This window comes from Bubalus kerabau, chromosome 3 (assembly GCF_029407905.1).
Source record: "Bubalus kerabau isolate K-KA32 ecotype Philippines breed swamp buffalo chromosome 3, PCC_UOA_SB_1v2, whole genome shotgun sequence".
In the NCBI taxonomy this organism is placed as follows: domain Eukaryota; kingdom Metazoa; phylum Chordata; class Mammalia; order Artiodactyla; family Bovidae; genus Bubalus; species Bubalus kerabau.
In genome coordinates, this window is record NC_073626.1 from 48,358,135 (window position 1) to 48,373,516 (window position 15,382).

At 42.7% G+C, this 15,382-nt stretch overlaps 1 protein-coding gene across 20 annotated transcripts in view; it reads right to left on the minus strand.

Annotated features, from left to right (window-relative positions):
- The window catches only part of DST (dystonin), a 514,655-nt gene that overhangs the window by 118,931 nt on the left and 380,342 nt on the right, over window positions 1-15,382 (minus strand). For all 20 annotated transcript variants that reach the window (XM_055571805.1, XM_055571789.1, XM_055571786.1 and 17 more), the window contains 4 exons: window positions 12,707-12,830; window positions 6,663-6,871; window positions 4,872-5,189; window positions 1,664-1,830 (listed from right to left, as the gene is read on the minus strand). In XM_055571805.1, coding sequence (XP_055427780.1) covers window positions 1,664-1,830; window positions 4,872-5,189; window positions 6,663-6,871; window positions 12,707-12,830 — 818 coding nt within the window. The remainder of the gene's footprint in view (window positions 1-1,663; window positions 1,831-4,871; window positions 5,190-6,662; window positions 6,872-12,706; window positions 12,831-15,382) is intronic.

Sequence of the window (15,382 nt, forward strand, 5' to 3'; positions counted from 1 at the left end):
TTCTCCGCCAGGCCTCCCTGTCCATCACCAACTCCCGGAACTTGCTCAAACTCATGTCCATCGAGTGGGTGATGCCATCCAGCCATCTCATCCTCTGCTGTCAATTTAGTGGATGGGTAAACTGGTCTTCAATGGACATGAACTTGGACAAACACCAGGAGACGGTGAGGAACAGGGAAGCTGGCATGCTGCAGTCCACGGGGTTGTGAAGAGCTGGACATGACTTGGCAACTGAATGACAAATTGGGTCTTTAGAGAGGACAGGACTGAGTTTCTAAAACACAAGGTGAGACCTAGTGATGCTGAATTTTAATAGATGCCTCCCCCACAGGTACTCAGGAAGCTCCATGGTGAACTGTACACAGACCTCCCTGGACACGCAGCTCCAGGGATGGAGGGCACCGCCTGGCACATGCACAGCTCTGAGGAGAGGTCTGGCAACTGGATTTGGCCCCTGGATACTTTGTGGATTGTGTGTGCTCATGTGCAGGGGTGTGGATTATCGGCAGAGAGTCCGCGGCTGCTAAACTAATCACTGAGGACCACACGGTTTTACCATTGGGTCCATTTGACAGAAAAAAACAACCTAGATTTAGCCAGGGAAACCAAGATTATTTCTTCTGTGCAATGTGAACTAAACGGGATGGAAATGATAGCTCTGTGAGTAGTTCCCACAGCGCCCAGAAGTTTCAGGTAGAGAATTCTAAAGAAATAACAAGAGTTGAAAGAGAAATGGTTACTTTCTATCTTTGGCAGGGGGTGGGGGTGGGGGGGCGCTTCCGTATGAATTCTGGCAAAACCAGATATATATTTTAAACTAGCACAAGATCAACAGTATATTCAATAAAAGCTCAGTCACAAGGCTCACCCCTGTGCAGCTTTTTACCCTAATTTAGGTTCACTTTTGTATCTTATCTTGTTTGTTCATGGAATCATGTCTGATCTGCTGCTGCTGCTGCTAAGTCGCTTCAGTCGTGTCCAACTCTCTGCGACCCCGTAGACGGCAGCCCATCAGGCTGCCCCGTCCCTGAGATTCTCCAGGCAAGAACTCTGGAGTGGGTTGCCATTTCCTTCTCCAATGCATGAAAGTGAAAAGTGAAAGTGAAGTCGCTCAGGCGCGTCAGACTCTTCGTGACCCCATGGACTGCAGCCTACCAGGCTCCTCTGCCCATGGGATTTTCCAGGCAAGAGCACTGGAGTGGGGTGCCATTGCATGTCTGATCTACAACTCCTTAAAAACCAAACTACTTTTTTTATAAAAGACATCCAGAACTATATTGGATTGATGCATAGTTTCTGAACGGAGTCCAGAAAGCCATGGCCACTGGCTATCTTTCAAGGTTATTTCAAGGTTTTTGCTGAAGGTTTTAGACTAAAGTAAGTTTAGACTACTTTCAGTAAAACACTACCACCACCGTGCTCCTCACATAATGCTTTCTACTTTCATGTAAGAAAAATTCACCTTCCCTCCTAAATAATTTAACAAAAATACACTTCATTTTAACAGCAAAAGAATTAGCAACACAGAAAGACTTATAAAGTAGCCCTATGCTTATTCTCAAGTTTCCAAAACTGTTCCAGGTTATCTGTGTAAGGAAATAAAAATCATGCATTTCAATGAGTATCAAGTGGAATGAAACTCAGTTTCTTAAGTGGTGCTTACTTTTCTTTGACAGTGTCCTCCATTTCCATGAATTTCTTTGACAAATTATTTGTTTTTTCAAAAACTAGAGCCTTATCCCCTGGCAAGCCATGGCTGGAGATCTCCTTCAAAAGGTTCTGCAAAACTTCCAGATCTTTCTTGCGTTCTAGCAATTCAGATGTTGATTCCTACAAAACATCAACATGAGATGTTGGTGCAGACACAGAGAACAGACCAGTGGCTGTCAAAGGGGAGGGGATGGGGAGGGGTGGGGTGGGGGTCTGAGATCAGTGGAGGCAGACTCTTAGATGCAGGAGGACAACAGGGTCCTACTGCACAGCAGGGAGAACTGCACTCAGTATCTGATGACAAACCACAATGGAAAAGAATATGGAAAAGAACATACGTATTTGTATATATACACAAACACCCTTTTTCAACAACATGAGAGATGACTTTGCACATGAACATCACCAAATGGCCAATACTGAAATCAAATCGATTACATTCTTAACAGCCAAAGATGGAGAAGCTGTAAACAGTTAGCAAAATAAGACCTGGAGCTGACTGTGGCTCACATCAACAGCTTCTCACAGCAAAATTCAGGCTTGAACTAAAGAAAGCGGGGAAAACCACTAGGCCAGCCAGGTATGACTCAAATTAAAGCCCCTAAGAATATGCAGCAGAGGTAACGAACAGATTTGAGGGACTGGAACTTTAAACACTGTGCCTGAAGAACTGTGGTCGGAGGTGCGTGACATTGTACAGGAGGGGCAAACAAAACCATCCCAAAGAAAAAGAAAAGCAAGAAGGCAAAGTGGTTATCAGAGGAGGCCTCACAAATAGCAAAAGGGAGAAGAGAAGTGAAAAGCAAGGGAGAGAGGCAAAGGTATATCCAACTAAACGCAGATTTCCAAAGAACAGCACGGAGAGACAAGAAGGCCTTCTCCAATGATCCGTGTATAAAACTAGAAGAAAACAACAGAAGGGGAAACACTAGCGATCTCTTCAGGAGAGCTAGAGATACCAAGGGATCATTTTGTCCAAAGATGTGAACAATAGAGGACATAAAGAGTAGAAGCCTAGCAGACGCTGAAGAGATCAAGAAGAGATGGAAAGAATACACAGAAAAACCATGTAAAAAAGACCCAAGTGAACTGTATGACCACGATGGTGTGGTCAGCCACCTAGAGCCAGATATTCCAAGGAGTGAAGCCACATGGGCCTTAGGAAGCACTGCTATTATCAGAGCTCGTGGATGCAACAGAATTCCAGTAGAACTGCTCAAAACCCTGAAGGCTGATGCCATCGAGGTGTTGCATTCAATATGTCAAAAATCTGGAAGACCCAGCAGTGACCACAGGACTGGAAAAGGTCAATCCTCATCCCAAGAATACTGAAGAATGTGCTAACCATCAGACAACTGCACTCATCTCACATGCTAGTAAGATCATGCTTAAAATCCTGCATGCTAAGTTTCAGCATTATGTGAACCAAGAACTTCTAGATGTCCAAGCTGGGTTTAGAAAAGGAAGAGGGACCAGAGATCAAATTGCCAACATTTACTGGATCACAGAGAAAGCAAGGGGATTCCAGAAAAACATCTACCTCTGTTTCACTGATTAAGCCAAAGAATTTGACTATATGGATCATAATAAACTGTAGAAAGCTCTTCAAGAGATTGGAATACCAGACCACCCGACCTGTCTCCTGAGAAATCTGTACGCAGGTCAAGAAGCAACAGTTAGAACCCTGTATGGAACAGCTGGCTGGTTCAAGATTAAGAAAGGAGTGCAACTGGGCTGCCTATAGTCACCGTGTTTGTTTAATTTATACGCTGAGCACATCAGGAGAAACGCTGGGCTGGATGCGTTACAAGCTGGAATCAAGACAGGCAGGAGAAACATCAACAACCTCAGACACGCAGATGATACCACTCTAATGGAGGAAAGTGAAAGGGAACTAAGGAATCTCTTGATGAGGGTGAAGGAGGAGAGCACAAAAGTTGCCTTAAAACTCAACATTCAAAAAAACAAAAATCATGGCATCCAGCCCCATCACTTCATGGCAAATACAGGGGAAGAAAGTGCAAAGAGTGACAGATTTTCTCTTCTTGGGCTCTAAAATCACTGAAGATGGTGACTACAGCCATGAAATCAGAAAATGCTTGCTTTTTGGCAGGAAAGCTATGACAAACCCAGAGAGTGTGCTGGAAAGCAGAGACATTACTCTGCCAAAAAGGTCTGTATAGTCAAGGCTTTGGTCTCCCCAGTGGTCATGTACAGTTGTGAGAGCTGGACCATAAAGAAGTCAGAGCTCCAAAGAACTGATGCCTTCGAACTATGGTGCTGGAGAAGACTCCTGAGAGTCCCTTGGGCTGCAAGATCAAACAAGTCAATCTTAAGGGAGATCAACCTTGAACACTTGTTGGAAGGACTGATGCTCAAGTTGAAACTCCCGTATTTTGGTCATCTGATGCAAACAGCTGACTCACTGGAAAAGTCCCTGATGCTGGGAAAGATTGAGGGCAGAAGGAGAAGAGGGTGTCAGAGGATGAGATGGCTGGACGGCATCACCAATGCAATGGACATGAACTTGGGCAAACTTTGGGAGATGGTGAGGGACAGGGAGGTGTGGCGTGCTGTAGTCATGGGGTTGCAAAGAGACAGATCTGACTGGATGACTGAACAACAACACACACACACATATAAAACTGACTTAGTTTGCTGTACAGCAGAAATTAACACAACACTGTAAATGAACTAGACTTCAGTAAGAAAAATAAAACAATATATAGGATGTTGCCAGATCTTCAAAGGGCTTTCCACCAAGTTGTAGGTATGGATGCAAATGACCCTACTCAGAATGTCACAGAACAATCCTGCCTACGATCTAAGTGTAAACCAACATGCAGGCAGGCTGTCTGAAAGAGAACACGGTAAACTTTAATTTAAAAGTGCACTCTACATTCTACTCTGAGTTGTGGAATAGGATATGCATAGTATCTATGATATACAGAAAATAAGAGATAGGGTTCACTTCTGGGCAATGAGCAGAGGCCTCAAGGAGGAGACGGGCTCTGAAGTTTTTAAAGGAGAAAAGCATGAATCTTTTCTAATCCATCAGCAATTTAAATGACGCCTGTTAATCGTAATTCTGCCCGTAATGTATGCGCTTGTCTTGGCTGCTGATTACTTGATTGGCCTTGTGAGTTCCACAGAAGACATACCTGCATAAACTGAGACAGCTCAGTAACATCCTTCCCAGGTACATCTGCCTCAGTGAGAGCCTGGGTTTTGGCTTCTAAGAAAGTCTGGAGCTTTTCTGAGAGGTTCTCAAACCGCTCCACTTTGGTTTTGAGCTTCTCCATTTGGGCAAGTTTTTCTTTGTGTTTGTGACTTGCTTCTGAAAACCGGAAGGCTAAGTCCTTCATCCGGGCCTGTAGCGAGGATGCAGTGGACGGGTCGGCGGTTTCTGTGAACCTCTTCACTTTCTCATTCATGGCATTTATGCTGCTCTGCCGCCCTGCAATGTCCTGCTCCAGCATCTGAAATGAACCAAAGACCATGTGCACAACAGAATGATGTTTACAAATAACGTCACAGACTTATAAAGATTAGTATTCATAACAACAGAAGCTTGAGCCACCTGTGACTAAGGAAGCTAACGGGAGTGACAGACCAGCTGACGGGGTCCCCCAGCCCCAGCCTACCCCACCCCCCGCACCTGCCCCGGCCAACGACGGAGCCTGCAGACAGCTGGCCGGCTGCCCTGGAGACGCGGCAGGTGGCTGCCTCTCTGCGACCCCAGGATCTCCTGCGGTCCGGGGATTAGCCATGCTGCTGGGTTTCTGAAGGCCAGACAAGACTGATCTGATTAACTCCTGGGCAGCGGGCTGAAGCCAGGCAAACAAACAGGGCCTGGCGTGTGAGACGCCCTCTGCCATGAGCGACGCTCAGGAAAGGCACAAGCAGCCCCTCTCTGCTCCTTCGCACGTGTGACTGTGCGGGCACTACTGCATGCTGCTGTGCTCAGGAAACACCTCTTTCTGCCTTAAATTCATCTTAAATCTACCCATCTTTGGCGCTCATTACACTTTTCTCAATATAATTTTTAACTGAGATATAACTGACATATATATATATAACATTATGTTACAATAATGTTAAAGAGTAAGTCAGTTTCAGCTGGACAACATAATGGGGCTCCCCCGATGCCCCAGCAGGTAAAGAATCCTCCTGCAGTGCAGGAGTCACAGGAGACGTGGGTTCAATCCCTAGGTCAGGAAGATCCCCTGGAGAAGGAAATGGCAACCCAGTATTCTTGCCTGAAAACTCCCACAGACAGAGGAGTCTGGCAGGCTCCAATTCAATGGGTCTCAAAGAGTCACATAGGACTGAGCGACTGAGTTCACACGCGCATATAACATGAAGATTCGATAGTTGGAAATATTGCTAAATGATCACCACAATAAGTCTAGGTAACGTCCATCACCACACCTAGTTACAATTGTTTTTCTTGTGATAATAACTTTCAAGATCTACCCTCTTAGTAACTTTCCTACAATTATTTCCAATATCAAGTGCTATTTTAGCCCGAGAACCCAACAGTAACAGGTTCAAGTTCCCAGGAAAAATAAGTCTGTTTTTCCCTGAAGAAAATTAGAGGGTTGTGCTTTCTGCCATCTAGAATGAGGCTTACAACTCAAGACTATATGTTGAGGAGGATATAGACTATATGTTGAGGAGGATATAGACTATATGTTGAGGAGGATATAGACTATATGTTGAGGAGGACATATAAAAGAGCAGATAATGTTACACTAACACTTTATATATAGATTTTATGTCTGCACATGGGAAAATCCACGATATATGAATTTTACGGATGAAAATATGTAGTGAGGATGAGTGAAAGGCTTTGAGACGGGCAGAGCATGAAAGCATCCATACTTTTTAAATAACCTGAGATACTGTTTCTCCCCCACTGAATAGCGGTCTACTTGTTTGAAGTCACTTACGATGCTTTTACTGATGACATCCTGCAGAGCGGTGGAACTCAAGGGCAGCTGGCTCGGCTCCTGCAGGCAGCGCTCCACCCCTGCCATCCAGAGCAGCATCTCGTCCAGGCCGTCCTGCACGCTCAGCGAGCGGGTCAGCGTCATCTGCAGCTTCTCGTTCCGCTCACTCACAGACGCAGACAGGTCATCGTACCTCCCGACAATGTCATCTAGTCCAAAAGAACCAGGGAACGTCAACCACAGTGGTTTCTCAATGTGACATTTCACATTAGCCACACTTCGTAACTACGTGGGGGGAGGCGACAGCTGCACAGAGCCAATTCCAAGGGAAAACGCACGCTTCCAAGGACTTATTCAGAATTCACCTTTACACATAAAAAGTATTTCAATCTGTCTCTCTTGCTGTCTCTCATACACACACATACACATTGAGGTTTTGTCATCCTTTGCATCCTAAGAAAAGTATTCAAACACATAGAAGGTGGCAAAAGCAAATGTTAATAGAAAACAAACAATGAAAATCCACATTAAATGAAGGAGGTTGAGATTATGCTTCTAAGGTTAACACTGAGTTTCTCTGATAAATTTAATAGCAGACAAAAAGGGAAGGAAAAAAACAAAGTTAACAGGCTGACCTATCAGATGAGATCAGTTTCCATTCTGAAGACTTAAGATGCTTAAAAAAAACTTTCTGGCTAGTTTTCATTTGTATATAAAGCTCTACATTTTAACATCCTATATTCTATGTTGCAGACCAATGAGAAATTCAAAGAACAATGGTTTTTACTGTATTCCCCTCTCCTTTCCTCCCCACAACCTGTCTCTCTGGAAAACAACCATCAATTATCACTTACTGTCCAAGAATCTGAAAAAAATTGTAATGATTTCTGAATGCCATCATCTATACACTATGACCTTATATTCTTATGTTTGGCCCACAGAACATATTCCATATAATTTTTGTTTGTTCTAACACTACATCATGAGAAAACAGTTTGACAAGTTTTCATCTGACTGAGAGGTCAAGCTGGGATGAATCAGAGAGTCAGTCATGCTCCTTTTATGAAAACACTAAGAAGGCCCTGGGAAGGGGGTGGGGAGGGCACAGTCTTTGATATGCACCAAGGCGCCCAGGGCAGACAGGAGCAGGTTCAAGTTCACGATTCTGTGAAAGTCACAGAGCAGGCCACCTGAACTGCAGGCCACAACTGGCAGGTGGGCCGTTTCTCACGTGGGCAGCTTCCCCAGGGCAACATCCTGTCTGTTTAGCCGTGGTAAGTGATTTCCCAAGTAAGGTCACTATTTTAATAAACTTAGCACATACAACACTGTAAATCAACTATACTACAATTAAAATTTTTTTTAATCAATGCGTGGTTTACTTTTGGACTTAGTAATAAAATATTATCACTAAATTCTTAATTTTAGTAACTAAAATTACGCTAGAAAAACGTACAAACAAAATTTACTTCTAGAATGTTACTTTTTAAAGTGGTTTGGTTCTCTTAGAAGTCAGCTAGATCTTAGAGAAACTCCTCTATATCTTAAATATACTTTCACATATTCCTAGAAAACTATGCCAGAGAGGAGTTTTACTCTTAAAACAATGTAACATATGTTAAATAATGTAACACATATTTTTAAACAAATGCAAGTGAATTGTGTACACTTTACAATGGGGAAAATGTCCAAGTATTTCTTCAAGTCACAGAATCACACATAATAAGAGTCAATCTCCCCCAAGTCCCTGTACCCAAGTCCTTTCAGCAGTGGTTACCAATGTAACCAGTACCTGGGACAGAGGAGCAACATGTTGTAACGTCCACTCATATTTGATCTTATACTTTAACATATTACATTTTTTGGGTCTTAAAATCATAATGCACATGTTAAGAGAGTAACATCTGAAATTTATAAATACACATGCTTCTCTGAGTATCTATATACAGATGCTGAAAAGTACAGGACAAAATGTGTGATCAGGAGATTGTGACTGTCTCTCGAGAACAAACTGGTGGCAGCCGAGGGAGTGGGGTTGGGGAGGCTGGAGTCGGGGGCGGTTAGCAGACGTGAGCTTTTGTACACGGGATGGATAAACAACAAGGTCCTGCTGCATGGCACAGGGAACTGTGCTCAATATCCTGTGATAAGCCACAAACGAAAAGAACATTACACAGGAATCATATACAGGTACAACCAGACCACTGCTGTACAGCAGGAATTAATACAACGCTGCAATTCAACTATACTGCAATTTAAAAAGCTGATAAAAAACTGCACTACATCATTGTTTAAATCCATGAAATTAATACTGTAACAGAAAAAGTATAAAATTTCATATATTTCTTTTACATTTTCTTCAAACAATGCAGTCGTTATGGTCATTATTACTGATATTTTGCTTCCAGGGTTCTTGCTTCTTTAAATACAAAATCATAAATAAGATGAAACATTTTTTCTTGTAAGTCAGAAGAAGCATACTGTATACAGCTGGAAATAAGTCATCCGAAAAAAACATTTTTGTAAAAAGATTCTGACTGCCTGTAAAAACAAAAAAGGTGTATCTTCTACAGAGTGGTTTTATTTTTTAAATTCATTTTTATTAGAGTATAGTTGATTTACAATGTTGTGTTACTTTCCGCAGTACAGCAAAGTGTATCAGTTATCCATACATATATTTATATTGGGCCTCCCTTGTGGGTGACTAACACACACCCCCCCCACTGTTTTTTAGATTCCATTCCCGTATAGGGAATATTAAGTACACTGAGTGATTTTAGAAGAGCAAAGCTTCATTCCTTCTCTTTACCTAAAATTTCAGTTCAGATTTTAATGCCAGCTCTGTTGTGCTGAAATGTCTGTTAAACATTTGCTGTGTTAGGATTTTTATTTCACACCAGGTCAGTCGCTCAGTCGTGTCTGATACTTTGCGGCTCCATGGACTGAAATGTGCCAGGCCTCCCTGTCCATCACCAACTCCCGGAGCTTGCTCAAACTCATGTCTACTGAGTCAGTGATGCCATCCAACTATCTCATCCTCTGTCGTCCCCTTCTCCTCCTGCCTTCAGTCATTTACAGCATCAGGGTCTTTTTTAATGAGTCAGTTCTTCATATCAGGTGACCAAAGTTTTAGAGCTTCGGCTTCAGCATCAGTCCTTCCAATGAATATTCAGGACTGATTTCCTGTAGGATTGACTGGTCTGATCTCTTTGCAGCCCAAGAGACTCTCAAGAGTCTTCTCCAACACCACAGTTCAAAAGCATCAATTCTTTGGCACTCAGCTTTCTTTATGGTCCAACTCTCACATCCATACATGACTACTGGAAAAACTATAGCTTCAAATAGATGGACCTTTGCTGGCAAAGTAATGTCTCTGCTTTTTAATAATGCTGTCCAGGTTGGTCATAGCTTTTCTTCCAAGGAGCAAGCATCTTTTAATTGTATGGCTGCAGTCCCCATCTGAAGTGATTTTGGAGCCCCCAAAAATAAAGTCTGCCACTGTTTCCATTGTTTTCCCATCTATTTGCCATGAAGTGATAGGACTGGATGCCATGATCTCAGTTTTCTGAATGTTGAGTTTTAAGCCAACTTTTTCACTCTCCTCTTTCACTTTCATCAAGAGGCTCTTTAGTTCTTCACTTTCTGCCATAAGGGTGGTGTCATCTGCATATCTGAGGTTATTGATATTTCTCGCGGCAATCTTGATTCCAGCTTGTGCTTCATCCAGCCTGGCATTTCACATGATGCACGCTACATATAAGTTAAATAAGCAGGGTGCCAATATACAGCCTTGATGTACTTTTTTCCCTATTTGGAACCAGTCTGTTGTTCCAGGTCCAGTTCTAATTGTTGCTTCTTGACCTGCATATAGATTTCTCAGGAGGCAGGTCAGGTGTTTGGTATTCCCATCTCTTGAAGAATTTTCCACAGTTTGTTGTGATCCACATAGTCAAAGGCTTTGGTGTAGTCAATAAAGCAAAAGTAGATGTTTTTCTGGAATTCTCTTGCTTTTTCTATGATCCAAAGGATGTTGGCAATTTGATCTCTGGTTCTTCTGCCTTTTCTAAATCCACCTTGAACCCAAGAAATTTTCACACCAAGAAATACTTAATAATGTCAAACAACACATTAAATACAGGAAAAGCACCAAAGTCAAAACAAAAAATACAGTCAGACAATAAGCGACGTTAACTGATAATCCACTGCGCGTTTAAACTAAACACTGTGAGTAGATCCAAGGGTAACATAACAGCTCTGTTCTCAAGAAAGTCACCATCTAATGTGAGAGGATGCACAAGCATGACTATAACTGAACAGAGTTTCCAGGGTCACGAAAGACCCCAGGAGAGGAGAAGAGGGGACATTTCAACCTCTTATCACTGAGCTCCCACCCTGACAAGACTTTTCAAGCTTCTGCTCCTGGCCACAGGTTGAAAATCTAGCTCAACCCAATCCCAACAACCAAAAGAATCTTTCTGGGGTCTACTTTCTCTGATCATTGCACATTATTTCTTTTTTAATCAACTAAAATATAAAATAGAATTTTTAAAAAAACCTAAATGTAAGGCTGGATACAATAAAACTCTAAGAAGAAAACACAGGCAGAGCCTGTGAAATAAATCACAGCAGTGTCTTTTTGGATCCACTTCCTACAGTAATGGAAACAAAAACAAAAATAAACAAATGGGACCTAATTAAACTTAAAAGCTTTTGCACAGCAAAGGAAACCATAAACAAAACGAAAAGACAACCCACAGAATTGGACGAAATATTTACAAATGAAGCCACTGACAAGGGATTCATCTCCAAAATATACAGTTTATGCAGCTCAACATCAAAAAAACTAGCAACTCAATCAAAAAATGGGCAGATCTAAATAGACATTCTCTTAAAGAAGACATACAGATGGCCAAAAATCACATGAAAAGATGCTCAACATCACTAATTATTAGAGAAATATAAATCAAAACTACAATGAAGTATCACCTCACACTGGTCAGAATGGCCATCACCAACAAGTCCACGAACAATAAAACACTGGCAAGGGTGTGGAGAAAAGGAAACCCTCATACACTGTTGGTGCAAATATAATTTGTGACAGTCACTGGGGAGAACAGTTCCTCAAAAAAAACAAAAACAGAGTTATCGTACGATCCAGCAATCCCATTCCTGAGTATATATCCAGAGAAAACCGTAATTCGAAAAGATGCATGCACCCCAATGTGCAGAGCAGGACTACTTATGTTAGCCAAGGCATGGAGACAACCTAAACGTCCACTGACAGATGAACGGATAGAGAAGATGTAGCATCAATACATCTATACAGTGGAAGATTACTCACCCATAAAAAGAACAGGGTAATACCATGTGCACCAACACAGATGGACCCAGAGATTATCACAGTGAGAGAAGTCAGACAGAGAGTGACAAATACATGATATCATTTATATGTGGAATCTAAAAATACTGATACAAATGAACTTATTCACAAAACAGAAACAGACTCAGACATACAACACAAACGTTACTAAACGGGAAATGCTGGGGGTTGGAATAAACTAGGAGTTTGGGATCAAGAAAGTACACAGTGCCGTACAGAAAGTACACAGTGCCATACAGAAAGTACATAGTCACATGGACCCACTGTACAGCCCTGGGAACTCCACTCAGTATTTTCTAATAACTAACCTATGAGAAAAGAATTTGAAAAAGAGTATAGATACATGTATAACTGAATCTTTTTGCTGTACCCCTTAAACTAACAAAATACTGCTAATCAACTATAATATAAAAGTTTTTAAAAAGTTTTGCTATATTGTCTAAATTAAAACTTAAGGATGTTCTTTGCAAACCACACGACCAGTCCCCACTCCCAAGATGCTAATACGCCTGCCACAGAGGGCGGGTCTTCGCTCAGACTGGGAGGAGCCGTTCCAGAGTGAAAGTGACCGGAATGTGCTAGCGAGCGATGCCCCCGTGTCTGTTAGGAGACCTTCGTTTAGAACATGCCCACGAGACCAGACGCAGGGACACTGCACACTTACCCAGCGTTTTCTGGATGTCACTCTTGGCGGGAAGGAGAGATGCCCTGGAGTCTAACAACACTTCAGCTGTTTTCTTCAGTTTCTCTACAGCCACCTGCTGACTTGATATCTGTCCCTGCAGAGCCTGGAGGATCAAATGCCTCAATTATACTCAGTAGGACTGAATAACAGATTTGCAGCATAAAAAAAAGGTGCACAGTAAGACAAAGCGAAATCGGACAGAGACTTGCCATCGGCAGAAACTGACACCAGAATTCTGAGAATCAGGCCAGTTATAAAGCGGCACTAGGGACCACCAGCCACTTAGGATCACCCAGATTCAGTCCCGGAATAAACGCTCAGCATCTGCGCACGATAAACAGCCTCATTCCCGATCCTCAGACACTCCACCACCAGCCCGAGTTCCCCACAACCTCCAGAAAACAAAGACAGATGAGAGACAAACAAGCAACAAAAAACCTTTGGGGCCGTTTCAGACTCCAGGTAAGGAGACAGTTACGGATTCTCAGCACATCCTGACTCAATGCTGAGTCATATTCATTTCCGTCAATGAAACAGAAGTTATTTAACATCTAACCAATTTCAAAAAAGCTTGAAATTTTTATGAAAAATACAAAGATCACACAGACACAAAGCTTAGCCACAGGGTCTTCTGGTCTAAGGCAGGAAGTGGTGACTGCCAAAGATGAGTAAGAAAAGCTGAGCGGCGAGGACTCCTCCATGGGGTGGGCCAGGCCGGGTCTGGGGAAGGGGTGGCTCCGGGCCTCCTTCTGGGCTGCACAGTCCCCAGGTAGTGTCTTCCCCCTCCTTCCCGTCTGCAAACCAGGCAGCAAGCCCTGACAATTTCAGCTTCTTCACCTTTGTTTAAACTTGGGTTCTTGCTCTGTATTTTTGAATCACAGGAGGATGATCTCTTACTTCACTGGAAAAAGCCTCCTACCCACACGCTCTCCCTCCAGTCTCTCCCCCAATACAGTCCCCAGTGTGTTTGATGAAAGACTCACAACCGGCTTCATGACTCACCTCTGAAAATCTTTCATGGCTTCCTCATGCTTCAGAATAGAGGGGATACTGGAACTTTCTATCAATGGCCCAAGGAAATCTATTCCTCAGTTCTATCTTCAGTTTCATCTTTATCCACCTCCGGTTCCAGGTGTGGCCCACGACATAGCTATCCCTCAAAGATTCACTCTTCCTGGACCCAAGGCCCCATCATCTCTACACACGGAGCTTGGCAGGCAACCCTGAGCTTGGCTCTTACCTTGAACATTCAGCCTGGGGGCCTCCCTGTCTCTTCCCACCCCCACCTGGAACACCGCCCCGAGGAGCTCCCAGATTTGCCCTGTGAATATCACTGCATTGATCTGTCTCTTCCATCAAACTGGAACCTCCGTGTGAACTAGGAATTGATACTGTCCAAGTTCCGTTACTACTGCCTCACCCAGTGCTGGTCACATAGCACTGATGGAAGTTTCTGGAATAAATAAGTGAATAAGTAAATAAACGAAGATATAAGGTGTAAGGTTTTAAAAGCTCCTCTTCTATTTTAGCCTCCAACAACAACAACAAAAAGCAAATGCCTAAAGCCAGTGGCAAAAATCTCCTCAATTAACTCCCATATCCAAGAAGCTGTGATAATACAGGCAGCTGCACATATGTCCAAAGGTTCGAAAAAAAAGGACCAGCTTGGGACCTGTGATCTGAGTACCAGATCCTACAGTTGATCCAAGAGACCAGAGAATCCGCATCCAAATGGTCATTTTGGGAAATTCTCCCACAGGTTTAGTTGCCATTAATGGTAAGAAATTTCTCAAAACAGGAACTTCACCTAAAATGGACTGAAGTCTAAGCCACACAGACAGCTTACTCACCTCACACAGGTTAATAGGAAATGAAGCAAGTTTAAAGGTACCTCCAAAAAGAGTATTCTTTAGAATGTGAGTTCCCCAAAGTCAGAGACAGGGTTTTAACTCCTTGCATCTTCACAAAACCTAATAGCTGACCTAGTATATAAATGTCTCCAAATGAATGAATTTATGTAAAAGTGATCATGGTTTTATAAAAATATCCTATACCAATGATGGCCCTACCAACCACCCTAAAACTTGAAAAATAGATTACAAAAAAGCATCTCTTCTTTACCTATTCTCCTCAAAACATCCACACCTTTTCTCTTCATAATTATGTTCAAGACAGTCAATAGGTTTCAGTCCCTAACAAGGCAGGTCCTGTCACTTTATGGCAAATAGAAGGGGAAAGAGTGGAAACAGTGACAGATTTTACTTTCCTGGGCTCCAAAATCACTCTGGATGGTGACTGCAGCCATGAAATTAAAGCAAGCATTTAATTTCTTAATGCAAGCAAGCATTTCTTGCTTCTCGGAAGAAAAGCTATGACAAACCTAGACAGCGTATTAAAAAGCAGAGACATAACTTTGCTGTCAAAGGTCCATAAAGTGAAAGCTACGGCTTTTCCGGTAGTCACATGTGGATGTGAGAACTGGATCATAAAGAAAGTGAGTGCCTAAGAACTGATGCTTTTCCGGTAGTCACATGTGGATGTGAGAACTGGATCATAAAGAAAGTGATTGCCTAAGAACTGATGCTTTTGAACTGTGGTGCTGGAGAATACTTTTGAGAGCCCCTTGGACAGCAGATAGTGAAGGACAGGGACGCC